Raw genomic sequence first — 18,574 nt, 5'->3', positions numbered from 1 at the left:
TACAGTGGGGGGGTAGGTTTATTATGGATAAGAGCGAGATCATTTTTATTTGTCAAATAAAATATCTATTGGAAAGGCGCAGCAAACTCACCACCCTGTGAAGTTCATAACATATTTAATCTGTAACCTAATAAACTGCAAACTTTCCGAGTCGTAGTGGGACGACCACACAACATATCGTCGCATGACTCCAGGTTTACATTATTAAATCAATATTTGTGCATAAAGGTGTTTCCACCACCATTTCCTGCATAATTCATGTTACTGACAAAAATCTCACCTTGTCTAGAATATTTTGTTGACATTTGGAAAGTTTACTGACAAATTTGCTGTTTCCCATCAGGCTGGTCCTGACATTTTTTATCCGACATGTACAGTACTTTACTCAGATGAAAAGGTTAGATGGAAACCTGGTCAGAGAGCAAGTCAACGCATTTATCTGAACATGTATTATTGAAATTGGCTGGGCTTGTTAATATTTAATAACAATAAAGGCACAGGGTAAGTGAAGAAAAGTTATTTTCACTGCCTTCAAACCACATTTAACTTAATTTAGAAAATGGTTACACATTTTGTCCCCAAAAAGTAATGGCTTTATTATTTGACTATTTCATGCATTCTAAGTGCTGTAAAGAAAAAAAAAAGAAAAAAAAACACATTTAAGACAGTCAGAATCAGATTAATATATCCAACAGGGATACAAGTGTCTCCATGTTAGAATCAAAGTTTTAGGGTTACAGTTAACTTTTAGATCCTGCCATTCTGAATGCAAACATGATCCAGTTGTCAAACCCTATCCTGATGATCAATATTGATTCTGGCCCAGTGTACTCTTAGCCAAGAGTTTAAAGTCCTGTGCAGACAGTAAGATATGGACGCTAGGTCATAATGAAAAGTCAGTGTTGGGGCGCAGGTGCTCATGAACGGTCAGTATTGGGGGGCAGGTGGATGCCAAGACTCTGCAGCAGGTTAGAGGCAGGCCCGGCCAGCCCAGCCTGGGAGCTCAGAGACTCCAGGAGGTTAGTGACCAGGTTAAGGTCTATGTTCAGGGGCTGGATCTCCTCATCATCCTCACCCAGCAGATCCTCCTTGCCGGGGCCTGCTTTACTGGTGTCCTGCTTGAACCATAGAATAAAATCGTTATTTAACATATTCTATGCAACCAATTCAACTTATGCAGCCTCTCTCCAAATAACTCTTTACAGAATTTGCACACGGCAACAAGAGGTAATAAATATCCACCACAAGTCAGACTTGCCTGCTGGTTGAAGCTCTGTCCGATGTTCGTGCCCATAAGCTCATGGTCCATCTCAGCCATGTACTTCTTAAGACCTTCCAAAGCTTCTGGCCCTACTCCTAGCGGTCCAGTAGGACCCTTCACTCCATCATCATCATCATCATCGTCATCATCATCATCATCTAGGTCGTCTGAGTCCAGCTCCTCGTCCTTAGCCCCTGAAATATTTACATAGCACATTGTTGAAAAGTACAGACTAGACAGGCCCCGACATTATACATCGGGTTAGGGCCGGGCCTGTCTTTTTTTTAATCAATAACTAGGTAAGGGCAGGACTCAGGTATACTCTGCTCTACAGTACAAGCATATCAAATAAAATGTTATTGGTCACCACATATTTAGCCGTTATTACGGATGTAGCGAAATGCTTCTGTTCCTAGCTCCAACAGTGCAGTAGTATCTATCAATTCACACAAATATAAAATAATGGAATTAACAAACAAATATTAAGACGAGCAATATCGGAGGGGCATTGACTAAAATACAGTATATACACATGAGTAAAGCAGTACGTGGACAGTGATTCCATGTTTTGTATAAAGGGCAGCAGCCTCTAAAGTGCAGGGTTGAGTAGCGGCAAGTGACAGCAAATTAACAGTTTGAAGGCCTTGAGATTGAAAAATAGCTTCCGTCTCTGTCTCAGCTTGATGCACCTGGGGCAGCAGGTAGCCTAGTGGTCAGAGCCAGTAACCGAAAGGTTGCTGGATCGAATCCCCGAGCTGACAAGGTATAAATCTGTTGTTCTGCCCCTGAACAAGGCAGTTATCCCACAGTTCCTAGGCCATCATTGTAAATAAGAATTTGTTCTTAACTGACTTACCTAGTTAAAGTGAAATAAATAAAATAAAAGCTTAACTGTACTGACCTCGCCTTCTGAATTATAGCGAGGTGAACAGGCTGTGGCTCAGGTGGTTGATGTCCTTGATCTTTTTGGCCTTCCTGTGACATCGGGTGCTGTACGTGGCCTAGAGGGCAGGAAGTGTGCCCCCGGTGATGCGTTTAGTAGACAACACGATTGCGGGAAGTGCAGTTGCCATACCAGGCGGTAATACAGCCCAGGATCGAGCGCGATGGGACAAGGACAAACCCTTCCCTAACCCGGATGATGTTGGGCCAATTGTGCACCGCCTCATGGGTCTCTCGGTCGCAGCCGGCTGCGACAAAGCCCGGGATCGTACCCGGATCTGTAATGACACCTCAAGCACTGATGCAGTGCCTTAGACTACTGCGCCACTCAGGAGTCACTCAACTGTGCATCTGTAAAAGTTGAGGGTCTTAGGAGGCTATAGAAATTTGGTTTGGCCGCTGAGGTTGAAGAAGAGCTGCTGCGCCTTCACCACACTGTCTGTGTGGGTGGACTATTTGAGATTGTCAGTGATGTGTACACAGAGAAACTTAACTTTCCACCTTCACTACAGTCCTGACGATGTGGATAGGGGCTTGCTCCCTCTGCAGTTTCCTGAAGTCCACGATCAGCTCCTTCGTTTTGTTGACATTGAGGCGGCCTCGTCATTGCTGGTCATCAGGCCTACTACTGTTGTGTCATCTGCAAACTTCATTGAGTTGGAGGCGTGCATGGCCATGCAGTTAATGGGTGAACAAGGAGTACAGAAGGGGGCTGAGCACACACCCTTGTGGGGCCCTTGGGTTGAGGATCAGAGAAGTGGATGTGTTGTTTCCTACCCTCACCACCTGGGGGCGGCCCGTCAGGAAGTCCAGGACCTAGTTGCACAGTACGGGGTTCAGACCCAGGGCCCCGAGCTTAATAATGAGTTGGAGGGTACTATGGTGTTGAAAGCTGAGCTATAGTCAATGAACAGCATTCTTACGTAGGTATTCCTCTTGTCCAGATGGGATAGGGCAATGTGATGGTGATTGCATCGTCTGTGGATCTATTGGGGCGGTAAGCAAATTGAAGTAGGTTTAGGGTGTCAGGTAAGGTAGAAGGGATATGATCCTTAACTAGCCTCTCAAAGCACTTCATGATGACAGAAGTGAGTGCTACAGGGTGATAGTCATTTAGTTCAGTTACCTTTGCTTTCTTGTGTAAAAGAACAATGCTGGACATCTTGAAGCAAGTGGGGATAGCAGACTGGGATAGGGAGAGATTGAATATGTCCGTAAACACTCCAGCCAGCTGGTCTGCGCATGCGCCGAGGACGCAGCTAGGGATGCAGTCTGGGCCGGCAGCCTTGCGGGGGTTAACACACTAAAAGGTCTTACTCACGTCAGCCACGGGGAACGAGAGCCCACAGTTCTTGGGAGCGGGCCGCGTTGGTGGCGCTGTGTTATCCTCAGAGGGTGAAGGGGTTTAGCTTGTCCGGGAGCAAGACGTCGGTGTCCGCAACGTGGCTCATTTTCTCTTTGTAATCAGTGATTGTCTATAGACCCTGCCATATACATGTCAGTCATTGAATTTCAACTCCACTTTGTCTCTGTACTGACATTTTGCCTGTTTGATTGCCTTATGGAGGGAATAACTACACTTTTGTAATCGACCATATTCCCTTTCATTGTGCCATGGTTAAATGTGGTAGTTCGAGCTTTCAGTTGTGCAAATGCTGCCATCTATCCAGTTTGGATAGGTTTCAATAGTCAGTGGTAACAATATCCCCTATACACTTCCTGATAAACTCAGTCCACATATACGTCAATGTTATTCTAAGAGGCTACCTGGAACATATCTCAGTACACGTGATCAAAACAATCTTGAAGCATGGATTCCGATTGGTCAGACCAGCGTTGAATAGACCTTAGCACAGGTACTTCCTGTTGGAGTTTCTACCTATAGGAAGGGAGTAGCAAAATGGAGTCGTGATCTGATTTGTCGAAGGGAGGGGAGGGTCTTGTAGGCATTTCAAAAGGGGGAGTAGCACTTGTCCTGTGTTTTTCCCAGAACAAGTACTACAGTCAATGTGTTGATAGAACTTCGGTAGTGTTCTCCTCACATTCGCTTTGTTAAAAATCCCCAGCTACAATAAATGCAGCCTCAGGATTTGTGGTATCCAGTGTGCATAAAGTCCAGTGTAGTTCCTTGAGGGGGAATATACTCGGCTGTGACTATAACAGAAGAGAATTCTCTTGGGAGGTAATACGATCGGCACTTGATTGGGAGGTATTCTAGGTTGGGTGAACAAAAGGACTTGAGTTCCTGTATGTTATCACACCATGAGTAATTAATCATGAAACATACACCACTGCCTTTCTTCTTCCCGGAGAGTTCTTTATGCCTGTCTGCACGATGTACCAAGAACCCAGCTGGCTGTATGGACGGGGACAGTAAGTCCCGAGAGAGTCATGAGTCCGTGAAACAGAGTATGTTACAGTCCCTGATGTCTCTCTGGAAGGAGATCCTCACCCTGAGCTCGTCTACTTTGTCCAGAGACTGAACATTAGCGAGTAATATACACTAAAGTGGTGGATGGTGTGCTCCCCTCCAGAGTCAGACTAGAAGTCCACTCCGAATACCTCTTCTCCACCGGTGGTGACTCAGAGCAGCCTTTGGGATAAGTTCAATTGCCCTGGGGGTACGAAAAAAGTCTCCAATTTGGGAAAGTCATATTCCTGGTAAGTTACCACCGCTCTGATATCCTAAAGTTATTTCCGGCTGTATTTAATAACACAAAAAACGTTCTGGGCTAATAATGTAAGAATTAACACAAAAACAACAATACTGCAAAGTTTCTTAGGAGATATAAGCAGAGCTTCCATGTCTGTTGGTGCCATCTGACTAAGACCATAACAATTTCAGAAGTGCTTCAACCTCGTCCAATAAAAAAACAGGAGATTATTTCACAGAAAATAATGTTCCTCAAGTTCAGAGTGACGAATATTACACAACTGCTCGCTCATGTCTCTTTATTGACCAGAGCAGCCCAAGTTGATCCATTGCTATGGATACTCAGACTCAGAGCATCATGAGCAGAGAGGGCTGCGCACAGGGAGCGAGTGAGACAGCGAGGAGCAGCTAATGGATTTACAAACAGAATAAGTTATTTCAGATTTCGGGCCGGGCCTTAAATTTGGCAGAATACATCTGTCCTGGGTAGGGCATGAATGTTGCAGGCATGGGAGAGCTGTAGCTTTAAATTCATACCCGTGCAGGGCTCTAACGCAGACCACCACTTCAAGCTAGTTCTACTGTGACACATGGATTTCATAAAACAGTAGCCCTTATTCAACTACATACCCAGTAGTCTGTCCAGTGCACCAGCGATGGATTCTGGATCAAACCTGAACGGCTCATTTGAATGGGACCTGTAACAAAGGCAAATGACATATATATTACATATACCTGAATACCCGTTAGTCAGCTAGCGTACATTAACGTTCTATACAGTTTTATTGCATAGCCCTTTACGTGGGAAGCTAACTGCTAAGTAGAACAGTGTGGACAGACAGTGAATCAGTCACTCAGTCTCACCAGGGTAGTTCGGCCCCCTCGTGTGAAGACATGGTGTTGATGAAGTTCTTCATGCCCTGAGTCACAGCCACCAGGCTGTAGCTGCCCTCCTCCTCCCCTTTCTCACTCCTTCCCCCCTGCGTATGTTTGCTCAGGCTGGGCTTCGAGCCACCCAACCACACTCCACTCCCCTCTCTTTCCTCCAACAGATGCTCCAGCTCCTGGGCTGAAATATCCAGCCAACTTTCACCTGGAGATGGGGGGGGGGGGGGGGAGATAAGAGAAGAATCTGTGTTGTCATCAACCTTGAGCTCATCTTTATGGAAACAGCTTCTTTGTCCAGTTTACTACATGGGTATGTTCACTACAGGCTGATCCCTTCCCCTAATGAGCAGTCCTTATGACTGTGGTTGGTGGACATTCCTGCAGTCAGCATGCCAATTGCACGCTCCCTCAAAACTTGAGACATCTGTGGCATTGTGTTATGTGATAAAACTGCACAACTCATCACTTCCGGTCACAACTTGCAGACTTGTTTATGCTGCTGTGCGTTTTTGTTGCCGATCTTACTTTGCTACCTGACGGTTTTTACTTTTTCATTACCGTATCTTTTTACCCTCACTCAACTTTTTTACCCCGGAGGTTTTTTCTGGACATGGTTCGTCAGGACTTCAAACAGCCGAAGCTAAGTAACATTAACATGATGCCTTCTAATTGCAGTCGTTGTACTTATAATATACAGGAGAACGATCGCCTTACGGCAAGGATAGCTGTGCTGCAAGCCCAGCTTCAGACGCAATCGTTAGGCAAGGGCAATTTCAGTGTAGGAAAGGATGAAACAGCGTCTGTGCCACCAGCAAGTACAGATAGTAACGTTAGTATAAACCCCCTCGCACGGTCCCCGCAGCCGGACAACTTTCTCATGGCTTCTGGAGGGAAACGCTGTAGGAATGCTCAACCGATGTCGCTTATTCAGCCGACAGAAACTTTCAACCAGTTCTCCCCATTAAGCGAGTCGGAGTCAGAGGCCGAGACTTCTCTGGTCTCTACTCCTCCCGCTGTGGGGTCTGAGACGCCGACGGCTCCCACCATTAGCTCTGACAAATTGAAAACCCTAGTCATTGGCGACTCCATTACCCGCAGTATTAGACTAAAAACGAATCATCCAGCGATCATACACTGTTTACCAGGGGTCAGGGCTACCAACGTTAAGGCTAATCTAAAGACGGTGCTGGCTAAAGCTAAAACTGGCGAGTGTAGAGAGTATAGAGATATTGTTATCCACGTCGGCACCAACGATGTTAGGATGAAACAGTCAGAAGTCACCAAGCGCAACATAGCTTCAGCGTGTAAATCAGCTAGAAAGATGTGTCGGCATCGATTAATTGTCTCTGGCCCCCTCCCAGTTAGGGGGAGTGATGAGCTCTACAGCAGAGTCTCACAACTCAATCGCTGGTTGAAAACTGTGTTCTGCCCCTCCCAAAAGATAGAATTTGTAGATAACTGGCCCTCTTTCTGGGGCTCACCCACAAACACGACCAAGCCTGGCCTGTTGAGGAGTGACGGACTCCATCCTAGCTGGAGGGGTGCTCTCATCTTATCTACAAACATAGACAGGGCTCTAACTCCTCTAGCTCCACAATGAAATAGGGTGCAGGCCAGGCAGCAGGCTGTTAGCCAGCCTGCCAGCTTAGTGGAGTCTGCCATTAGCACAGTCAGCGTAGTCAGCTCAGCTTTCCCCATTGAGACCGTGTCTGTGCCGCGATCTAGGTTGGGCAAAATTAAAAATGGCGGTGTTCGCTTTAGTAATCTCACTAGTATAAAGACCTCCTCCATTCCTGCCATTATTGAAAGCGATTGCGATACTTCACATCTCAAAATTGGGTTACTTAATGTTAGATCCCTCACTTCCAAGGCAGTTATAGTCAATGAACTAATCACTGATCATAATCTTGATGTGATTGGCCTGACTGAAACATGGCTTAAGCCTGATGAATTTACTGTGTTAAATGAGGCCTCACCCCCTGGTTACACTAGTGACCATACCCCCCGTGCATCCGGCAAAGGCGGAGGTGTTGCTAACATCTATGATAGCAAATTTCAATTTACAAAAAAAACAAAAAACAATGACGTTTGTCTTTTGAGCTTCTAGTCATGAAATCTATGCAGCCGACTCACTCACTTTTTATAGCTACTGTTTACAGGCCTCCTGGGCCATATGCAGTGTTCCTGACTGAGTTCCCTGAATTCCTATCGGATCTTGTAGTCATAGCAGATAATATTCAAATTTTTGGTGACTTTAACATTCACATGGAAAAGTCCACAGACCCACTCCAAAAGGCTTTCGGAGCCATCATCAGACTCAGTGGGTTTTGTCCAACATGTCTCTGGACCTACTCACTGCCACAGTCATACTCTGGACCTAGTTTTGTCCCATGGAAAAATGTTGTGGATCTTAAACCTCAATGGGACCGGCGGGACGAATTCGTCCCACCTACGTAACAGCCAGTTGAATCCTGTGGCGCGATTTTTAAAACGTTTGAAATACTATTACTTCAATTTCTCAAACATATGACTATTTTACAGCTATTTAAAGACAAGACTCTCGTTAATCTAACCACACTGTCCGATTTCAAAAAGGCTTTACAATGAAAGCAAAACATTAGATTATGTCAGCAGAGTACCCAGCCAGAAATAATCAGATACCCATTTTTCAAGCTAGCATATAATGTCACAAAAACCCAAACCACAGCTAAATGCAGCACTAACCTTTTATGATCTTCATCAGATGACACACCTAGGACATTATGTTATACAATACATGCATGCCTGTTCAATCAAGTTCATATTTATATCAAAAACCAGCTTTTTACATTAGCATGTGACGTTCAGAAAAAGCATACCCCCCGCAAACTTCCGGGGAATTTACTAACAATTTGCTAAATTACTCACGATAAACGTTCACAAAAAGCATAACAATTATTTTAAGAATTATAGATACATTACTCCTCTATGCACTCGATATGTCCGATTTTAAAATAGCTTTTCGGATGAAGCACATTTTGCAATATTCTAAGTACATAGCCCAGCCATCACGGGCTAGCTATTTAGACACCCACCCAGTTTAGCCTTCACCAAAATCACATTTCCTATAAGAAAAAATGGTCTTACCTTTCCTGTTCTTCGTTAGAATGCACTCCCAGGACTTCTACTTCAATTACAAATGTAGGTTTGGTCCCAAATAATCCATCGTTATATCCAAACAGCGGCGTTTTGTTCGTGCGTTCTAGACACTATCGGAATGGTAAATCACGGTAGTGCGCATGGCGCAGAACGTGACAAAAAATTCTAAATATTCCATTACCGTACTTCGAAGCATGTCAACCGCTGTTTAAAATCAATTTATATGCAATTTATCTCGTAGAAAAGCGATAATATTCCGACCGGGAATCTGCAATTAGCTAAACAGCTGAAGGAAAATACAGCACGGGGTCGAATCGCGCACACGCCTAATTCTATTGTCCTCTGATGGGACACTTGGAAAAGGGGATTCTGTGTTTCAGCCTGAGGCTGCCTCGTCATCGTTCAGGTTTTTCCCGGGTTCTGAGAGCCTATTGGAGCCCTAGGAATTGTCACGTTACAGCTAAGATCCTGACTCTTCAATAAACAGAAGCAAGAACAACAACACCTTGTCAGACAGGGTACTTCCTGCATGAAACCTTCTCAGGTTTTTGCCTGCCATAGGAGTTCTGTTATACTCACAGACACCATTCAAACAGTTTTAGAAACTTTAGGGTGTTTTCTATCCAAACCTGAACAATACTATACATATTCTAGCTTCTGAGTTGGTGTAGGAGGCAGTTAACCTCTTACATCTACACGTTCCGCTAGCGGAACGTCTGCTCCAATATCCAATGATGGGCGGGGCGCGAAATTCAAACTCCTCTAAATCCGAAAACTTACACTTTTCAAACATATGACTATGTTACAGCTATTTAAAGACAAGACTCTCCTTTATCTAACCAAACTGTCCGATTTCAAAAAGGCTTTACAGCGAAAGCAAAACATTAGATTATGTCAGCAGAGTACCCAGCCAGGAATAATCACACAGCCATTTTTCAAGCTAGCATATCATGTCACATAAACCCAAACCATATCTAAATGCAGCACTAACCTTTGATGATCTTCATCAGATGACACACCTAGGACATTGTGTTATACAATACATGCATGTCTGTTCAATCAAGTTCATATTTATATCAAAAACCAGCTTTTTACATTAGCATGTGACGTTCAGAACTAGCATTCCCACCGAACACTTCCGGTGATTTTACTAAATTACTCACGATAAACGTTCACAAAAAGCATAACAATTATTTTAAGAATTATAGATACAGAACTCCTCTATGCACTCGATATGTCCGATTTTAAAATAGCTTTTCGGATGAAGCACATTTTGCAATAATGTAAGTACATAGCCCGGCGTTACAGGGCTAGCTATTTAGACACCCACCCAGTGTAGCCTTCACCAAAATCACATTTCCTATAAGAAAAATGTTCTTACCTTGCTTGTTCTTCATCAGAATACACTGCCAGGACTTCTACTTCAATAACAAATGTAGGTTTGGTCCCAAATAATCCATCGTTATATCCAAACAGCGACGTTTTGTTCGTGCGTTCTAGACACTATCCCAACGCTAAATCTCGGCCACGAGCATGACGCAAAATATGACAAAAAATTTCGAAATATTCCATTACCGTACTTCGAAGCATGTCAACCGCTGTTTAAAACCAATATTTATGCAATTTATCTCGTAGAGAAGCGATAATATTCCGACCGGGAATCTGCCTGTCTGTAAACTGAGGAAAAAACCAAAAGCCGGGGGCGGGGCGTGTCACGCGCCTAAGGCTTAGTCCATTGACTGACCACTCAGCTTTTGCTCTCGTGTGCTTCAGCCAGGGCTTTGAATGACATCATTCCTGTTTTTCCCGGGCTGTGAGACTCCATTGTTGACGTGAGAAGTGTCACGTAAGAGCAGAGATCCTTTGTAAACGATAGAGAGAATCAAGAAGGGCAAGAAATGTTCAGACAGGGTACTTCCTGAACAGAAGCATCTCAGGTTTTTGCCTGCCATAGGAGTTCTGTTATACTCACAGACACCATTCAAACAGTTTCAGAAACTTTGGAGTGTTTTCTCTCCAAAGCTAATAATTATATGCATATTCCAGTTTCTGGGCAGGACTAATAATCAGATTAAATCGGGTACGTTTTTTATCCAGCCGTGAAAATACTGCCCCCTAGATGTAACAGGTTAAAAATGGGCACATATTTTTTCCAAAATTCTCAATACTGCCCCCTAGCCCGTAGAGGTTAATGTTTTTCCTCATAATCCTGGATTATCGGACCACCATTTTATTGCATTTACAATTGCAACAAATAATCTGCTCAGACCCCAACCAAGGAGCATTAAAAGTCGTGCGAAATTCTCAGACAACCCAAAGATTCCTTGATGCCCTTCCAGACTCCCCCTGCCTACCCAAGGACGTCAGAGGACAAAAATCAGTTAACCACCTAACCGAGGAACTCAATTTAACCTTGCACAATGTCCTAGATGCAGTTGCACCCCTAAAAATTAAAAACATCTGTCATAAGAAACTAGCTGCCTGGTATACAGAAAATACACGAGCTCTGAAGCAAGCTTCCAGAAAATTGGAACGGAAATGGCGCCACACCAAACTGGAAATCTTCCGACTAGCTTGGAAAGACAGTAGTACCGTGCAGTATCGAAGAGCCCTCACTGCTGCTCGATCATCCTATTTTTCCAACTTAATTGAGGAAAATAAGAACAATCCGAAATTTCTTTTTGATACTGTCGCATAGCTAACTAAAAAGCAGCATTCGCAAATGGAGGATGGCTTTCACTTCAGCAGTAATAAATTTATGAACTTCTTCGAGGAAAAGATCATGATCATTAGAAAGCAAATTACGGACTCCTCTTTAAATCTGGGTATTTCTCCAAAGCTCCATTGTCCTGAGTCTGCACAAATCTGCCAGGACCTAGGATCAAGGGAGATACTAAAGTGTTTTAGTACTATATCTCTTGACGCAATGATGAAAATAATCATGGCCTCTAAACTCTCAAGCTGCATACTGGACCCTATTCCAACTAAACTACTGAAAGAGCTGCTTCCTGTGCTTGGCCCTCCTATGTTGAACATAATAAACGGCTCTCTATCCACCGAATGTGTACCAAGCTCACTAAAAGTGGCAGTAATAAAGCCTCACTTGAAAAAGCCGAATCTTGACCCAGAAATTATAAAAAACTAAAAATCGGCCTATATCGAATCTTCCATTCCTCTCAAAAATTTTAGAAAAAGCTGTTGCGCAGCAACTCACTGCCTTCCTGAAGACAAACAATGTATACGAAACGCTTCAGTCTGGTTTTAGACCCCATCATAGCACTGAGACTCCACTTGTGAAGGTGGTAAATGACCTTTTAATGACGTCAGACCGAGGCTCTGCATCTGTCCTCGAGCTCCTAGATCTTAGTGCCGCTTTTGATACAATCGATCACCACATTCTTTTGGAGAGATTGGAAACCCAAATTGGTCTACATGGACAAGTTCTGGCCTGGTTTAGATCTTATCTGTCGGAAAGATATCAGTTTGTCTCTGTGAATGGTTCGTCCTCTGACAAATCAATTGTAAATTTCGGTGTTCCTCAAGGTTCCGTTTTAGGACCACTATTGTTTTCACTATATATTTTACCTCTTGGGGATGTCATTGGAAAACATAATGTTAAATTTCACTGCTATGCGGACGACACACAGCTGTACATTTCAATGAAACATGGTGAAGCCCCAAAATTGCCCTCGCTAGAAGCCTGTGTTTCAGACATAAGGAAGTGGATGGCTGCAAACTTTCTGCTTTTAAACTCGGACAAAACAGAGATGCTTGTTCTAGGTCCCAAGAAACAAAGAGATCTTCTGTTCAATCTGACAATTAATCTGGATGGTTGTACAGTCGTCTCAAATAAAACTGTGAAGGACCTCGGCGTTACTCTGGACCCTGATCTCTCTTTTGAAGAACATATCAAGACTGTTTCAAGGACAGCTTTTTTCCCATCTACGTAACATTGCAAAAATCAGAAACTTTGTCCAAAAATGACGCAGAAAAATTAATCCATGCTTTTGTTACTTCTAGGCTGGACTACTGCAATGCTCTACTTTCCGGCTACCCGGATAAAGCACTAAACAAACTTCAGTTAGTGCTAAATACGGCTGCTAGAATCCTGACTAGAACCAAAAAATTTGATCATATTACTCCAGTGCTAGCCTCCCTACACTGGCTTCCTGTTAAGGCAAGGGCTGATTTCAAGGTTTTACTGCTAACCTACAAAGCATTACATGGGCTTGCTCCTTCCTATCTTTCCGATTAGGTCCTGCCATACATACCTACACGTACGCTACGGTCACAAGACGCAGGCCTCCTAATTGTCCCTAGAATTTCTAAGCAAACGGCTGGAGGTAGGGCTTTCTCCTATAGAGCTCCATTTTTATGGAATGGTTTGCCTACCCATGTGAGAGACGCAGACTCAGTCTCAACCTTTAAGTCTTTACTGAAGACTTATCTCTTCAGTAGGTCCTATGATTAAGTATAGTCTGGCCCAGGAGTGTGAAGGTGAACGGAAAGGCTGGAGCAACGAACCGCCCTTGCTCTCTCTGCCTTGCCGGTTCCCCTCTTTCCACTGGGATTCTCTGCCTCTAACCCTATTACAGGGTTAGAGTCACTGACTTACTGGTGTTCTTCCATGCCGTCCATGGGAGGGGTGCGTCACTTGAGTGGGTTGAGTCACTGACGTGGTCTTCCTGTCTGGGTTGGCGCCCCCCCTTGGGTTGTGCCTTGGCGGAGATTTTGTGGGCTATACTCGGCCTTGTCTTAGGACGGTAAGTTGGTGGTTGTAGACATCCCTCCAGTGGTGTGGGGGCTGTGCTTTGGCAAAGTGGGTGGGGTTATATCCTGCCTGTTTGGCCCTGTCCGGGGGTATCATCGGATGGGGCCACAGTGTCTTCTGATCCCTCCTGTCTCAGCCTCCAGTATTTATGCTGCAGTAGTTTATGTGTCGGGGGGCTAGGGTCAGTCTGTTACATCTGGAGTATTCTCTTGTCTTATCCGGTGTCCTGTGTGAATTTAAATATGCCCTCTCTAATTCTCTCTTTCTCTCGGAGGACCTGAGCCCTAGGACCATGCCTCGGGACTACCTGGCATGACTCCTTGCTGTCCCCAGTCCACCTGGCCATGCTGCTGCTCCAGTTTCAACTGTTCTGCCTGCGGCTACGGAACCCTGACCTGTTCACCGGACGTGCTTGTTGCACCCTCGACAACTACTATGATTATTATTATTTGACCATGCTGGTCATTTATGAAGATTAACAACTTGACCATGTTCTGTTATAATATCCACCCGGCACAGCCAGAAGAGGACTGGCCACCCCTCATAGCCTGGTTCCTCTCTAGGTTTCTTCCTAGGTTTTTGGCCTTTCTAGGGAGTTTTTCCTAGCCACCGTGCTTCTTTCATATGCTTTGCTTGCTGTTTGGGGTTTTAGGCTGGGTTTCTGTACAGCACTTTGAGATTTCAGCTGATATACGAAGGGCTATACAAATAAATTTGATTTGATTTGGTTTTATCTAACATGAAAGCCAGCATGCTACTTTGTGGTGTGAACATATGAGTTCAGTGAGTGAGATGTAATAAAAGGAACTTTACTCAATGCACCTGAGCTGGTACAAGACTGACTGTTGTACTACAGTAAAGTGAGGTGTTGTACTCACTATCCTCTGGGGGTAGATGGGCCTCCCGTTTACTCAGCTCATCCAGGTTGTAGGGAGCACAGCTCTGTAATAGCTGAAGGACCTCCTCAGCTGGGGCCCTGCCACCTGAGCTACAAACACACACAGGATAGTGTATTCACACAGTGTTTCCCCTATATGCACTTAGCAGTGGCGCACTGCTAAAGAATTTTCAGTGTAAACTTAAATGACTAAAACCAGATAGAAAGTATGTAGAATAGCTAATGGAGCAATATATTTTTCAATAAGATCCTCTTTAAGAACTAACAATCACCAAAATAAAAACTAGACAGTCAGGGAGAATCTGAAATTCCCAAAATGTAATTTTCTCATGTTTGAGTCACTCAGATGGCTTACGCCATGTCAAAATGCGCATAATTGTTAGGAAATTAGCTTTACAACTGAAAATTCTCAGCCCCATGACGAAATGTGTAGAATTGCAAGAATTTATGTTTGAAACTGCACTTTTTTTCTCTCTGCCCCATGGTAAAATTGCAGGAAATTAGCTTTAAAAACAGCTACATTTGTCTCTGCGGCTAAGAGGGCCTCTAAAACCACGGCATTGAAAATACCACACGTGTACCTACACACACAAGCTGAGAGCACTCACCTGTGTGTTGGGGTGATTGACTGCTTAAAGAAGTTCTCTGCTGAGGTCATCAGTTTTCTGTAATGTGCAGAGCCCTCCAGCTCCCCCTGCCACAGACAACACAATATGTCACCAAAAGGTATAACGCTATGAATCACTGACAATTGCAATGCTAACAGCACAACACCGCTATCCTCAATGAAACGCGAAATAGAGGACTGTTATGAGTAATATAGGAGTCTGTTCAATAGTTTCTTTCCCCCCCCTTACTGGTTAACTAGCAACAGAGATTAGCAGTCTCACAATCTAAACAATTATTTACTTTTGTTTGCAAGATTGCTAATATTTTTTTGTCTGTTGCTAACCAATTATAGAAAAATCGATACTCTTGAACATGTGTAATCAGTTCACTGGGTTAACGATCAGTTGAAGCAATTGTACATGCTGTCAAGATTACAGCGGTTTAATAAACTCAAGTTCATTGGTACAAAACCGATGAGCTAGTGTCTGCTAAATGTTATAAAATGTAACATACAAAATATCTATCATTTATAAAAAAATATATAAATATATGCAAGCAAAGTAGACACTGCAAGCCTTGAGCCAATCACCCTTTCTGTTAAAGGCAGAGTAATGACTCACTCTGAAATAACCATTTTTCTTCAGACTGTTCAGAAATCCTTTCCACAAGGGGTTACAGCTGATGGGAGCATCAGGCACCAATGATGGCTGTCTGCATTTGGAGCACAGGATTTCAAAGCCATGGGCCTGGGAAGGTCAGAGACAAGAATAACTAAGAACTACACAATAAATAATTATCCCAAGTCTAAGAAATGTCAATATTGTTAGTGGGTGGGGGTGAACTCACCAGTTTCATGCCCAGCTCGTGGGCACGGTACTGGGGGTGGGACCGGGCAGGCAGGGTGAACCCACTCCTCCGGTCGGGGGTGAAATGCTGCTGCTGCATTTGGGCGTACAGGCAACGGGTGAACGTCACCTGGAAATACAAATAGACAACATCTAAATACAGCACTAATATACCAAAACTACACTGCATAACACAATGCAGTTGTGTTGTAATGATACCAGTATCGCGATACTAGGAAGTAAAAGAAACAAAAACAGCCTTATGTTTCCAACCAGAGTCACATTTGTATATTTTGCAAGCTATAGCACATCATATTTTACAAAAGCAGGTTTTAAAGGACCATAGAGTTTAGGCTGTGTCGTGTTCTTTTTTGCCAAGGAAAATCTATGTATCACAATATTGGTATCGTGACAACACTAAAATGCATACACCCGTCAACCAGTCAAAGGCAACTTATGTGTACTGAGGTTAGGACTCGTGTGTCGGCAGGAAAGGTCCGGAATGTCCGACAGGCCTGGAGATCTACTGGATCTCTCAGGTAGAAAGCTGACACTGCCGGGGCAACCAGGTCTGGTCTCTGTGCCAACACTGTAGCGATGCCCGCAGGCAGGAAGCAGTGAGCATGGTGAAGGTTTGCCTGGATCTTCTCTGGATATCTGTGAAGCCAGATACACCGACTCACGGTCATTATGACAGTAGGCTTGAATGTGTGGCTAGACGTACAAAGTTATATACCCTTAAATATGTATTTCTGAGCGATCATAAGGCCCAAATCTACCCTCAAACAGATACCTTACAATCACTTAGTCATATTGTTGTTTCTGCTGCGTCACTCACCCCTCCAGTCTTTTCCCCAGGGCAGTGCGGATCTTGGGGCTTGCGAGACAGGCCTGTGTGTGGGATGACAGCAGTGCCAGAGCATGGGTCACATTGGGCACCGCATCCCTGGGCAGTCCAACATCACCAGAGCGGGAGGGACAAGGCAGGATGTACAGCTCACCTCTGTGGAGGAACACCTAGCAGACCAGAACCAGAGAAACACACAGATTGAGAGAGACTGGAGTGAGCGAGACCTGATATGCACCTACAGAGACAACAAACAAAGGGATAATCAGGTATGTGAAGCGATGTACAGAGAGTGATAAACAGATTGTAATCATCACACATAGACATCTTACTCTGTTTTCACTGCTCTCTGGATTCAACCACTTGGGAAGATGGTCTGCTGCTTCAATCAGAAGGAACTCCCCATCATTGTCCTCTAACCTGTATCAAGTTAAAGTAAATATCAGTAGGAAAGAACACACAAAAGAAGAATTGAAACCAACTGGAAGTATTACAGGGCTTTGCAGACTATGTTCCACTCTACCTGGCAGCAAGTTCAGGGAAGGCTTGCGTGATTTGGAGGAGGAGGTATACGATAAACCACTCATCCTCCACACTGTCCCCAAACACAGTGCTACCTCCAATGTGTGCAGGAACTCCCCCTGCAGGTACAATCAAGACATCACCATTCAATCAGTCAAAGCTTGAAATTAATTTATATAACAAATACTTAAAACCTTGAAGAACATTTGTATCCAGATCAGGACAAGTACTGTACCTTTCTCAGTGTGGTACTTGAGGTTGAATGGCTGCTGTTGCCAGATATACTGCATAAGGAGAGGTGCAACCTTGGCCAAAATCTCCTCCACTAGGTGTTGCAGACATAGTTCGTCAGCCAGTGTGTCTGAGAGGTTTGGCTGAACCAAGAAGAGATCGTACTGGACCATGTCCTCTTGTATGGCTGTTCTCCTAAGTAGGTCCATAGTGGGGATGGCTTGATGAACCTATGATATAAGCAATAACAAGAGAAGTGATGTTTCTTGACTTTGATATCAGCAGAGACTGTTGTAGGTCAGGACATTGTGACATACAGCGCATTAAGAAAGTAATCAGACCCCTTGACTTTCCACATTGTTACATTAGCCTTATTCTAAAATGTATTAAATACATTTTCCTCCTCAATCTACACACAATATCCCACAATTACAAAGAGTAAACACGTTTACAATTTTTGCAAATGTATAAAAAATAAAACTGAAATACCTTACTAACATAAGTATTCAGACCCTTTGCTATGAGACTCGAAATTGAGCTTTAGGCGGATCCTTTTTCCATTGACCATCCTTGAGATGTTTTATACAACTTTATAATAAAAAAAAAAAAACTTTATTTAACTAGGCAAGTCAGTTAAGAACAAATTCTTATTTACAATGACGACCTACCCCGGACGACGCTGGGTAAATTGTGCGCCGCCCTATGGGACTCCCAGTCACAGCCGGATGAGATACAGCCTGGAGTCGAACTAGGGACTGTAGTGACGCAGTGCCTTAGACCACTGCGTCACTCGGGGAGTCCACCTGTGGTAAATTCAGTTGATTGCCTTTTGTGGACATGTCCACAAACACACCTGTCTATATAAGGTCCTACAGTTGACACTGCATGTCAGAGCAAAAACCAACCCATGAGGTCGAAGGAATTGTTCGTAGAGCTCCGAGACAGGATTGTGTCGAGGCACAGATCTAG

The 18,574-nt window shown here is 44.0% G+C and overlaps 1 protein-coding gene across 4 annotated transcripts in view; it reads right to left on the bottom strand.

Annotated features, from left to right (window-relative positions):
* The window catches only part of ecd (ecdysoneless homolog (Drosophila)), a 21,822-nt gene continuing 3,248 nt past the window's right edge, over positions 1–18,574 (bottom strand). For 3 of the 4 annotated variants that reach the window (XM_029698527.1, XM_029698525.1, XM_029698526.1), the window contains exons 2-14: positions 17,610–17,835; positions 17,376–17,493; positions 17,185–17,272; positions 16,844–17,022; positions 16,470–16,662; positions 16,007–16,135; positions 15,781–15,906; positions 15,160–15,245; positions 14,532–14,641; positions 5,721–5,949; positions 5,487–5,554; positions 1,259–1,455; positions 1–1,118 (exon numbers count right to left, since the gene is read on the bottom strand). In XM_029698527.1, coding sequence (XP_029554387.1) covers positions 918–1,118; positions 1,259–1,455; positions 5,487–5,554; positions 5,721–5,949; positions 14,532–14,641; positions 15,160–15,245; positions 15,781–15,906; positions 16,007–16,135; positions 16,470–16,662; positions 16,844–17,022; positions 17,185–17,272; positions 17,376–17,493; positions 17,610–17,814 — 1,929 coding nt within the window. In that variant the 5' untranslated portion in view covers positions 17,815–17,835 and the 3' untranslated portion in view covers positions 1–917. The remainder of the gene's footprint in view (positions 1,119–1,258; positions 1,456–5,486; positions 5,555–5,720; positions 5,950–14,531; positions 14,642–15,159; positions 15,246–15,780; positions 15,907–16,006; positions 16,136–16,469; positions 16,663–16,843; positions 17,023–17,184; positions 17,273–17,375; positions 17,494–17,609; positions 17,836–18,574) is intronic. The other variant, XM_029698528.1, reaches the window with a different exon arrangement.

The sequence above is a fragment of the Salmo trutta genome, chromosome 18 (assembly GCF_901001165.1).
Source record: "Salmo trutta chromosome 18, fSalTru1.1, whole genome shotgun sequence".
Classification (NCBI taxonomy): Eukaryota; Metazoa; Chordata; class Actinopteri; order Salmoniformes; family Salmonidae; genus Salmo; species Salmo trutta.
Note: the sequence above shows the minus strand (reverse complement) of the source record. Positions and strands in the feature narration are given on the sequence as shown.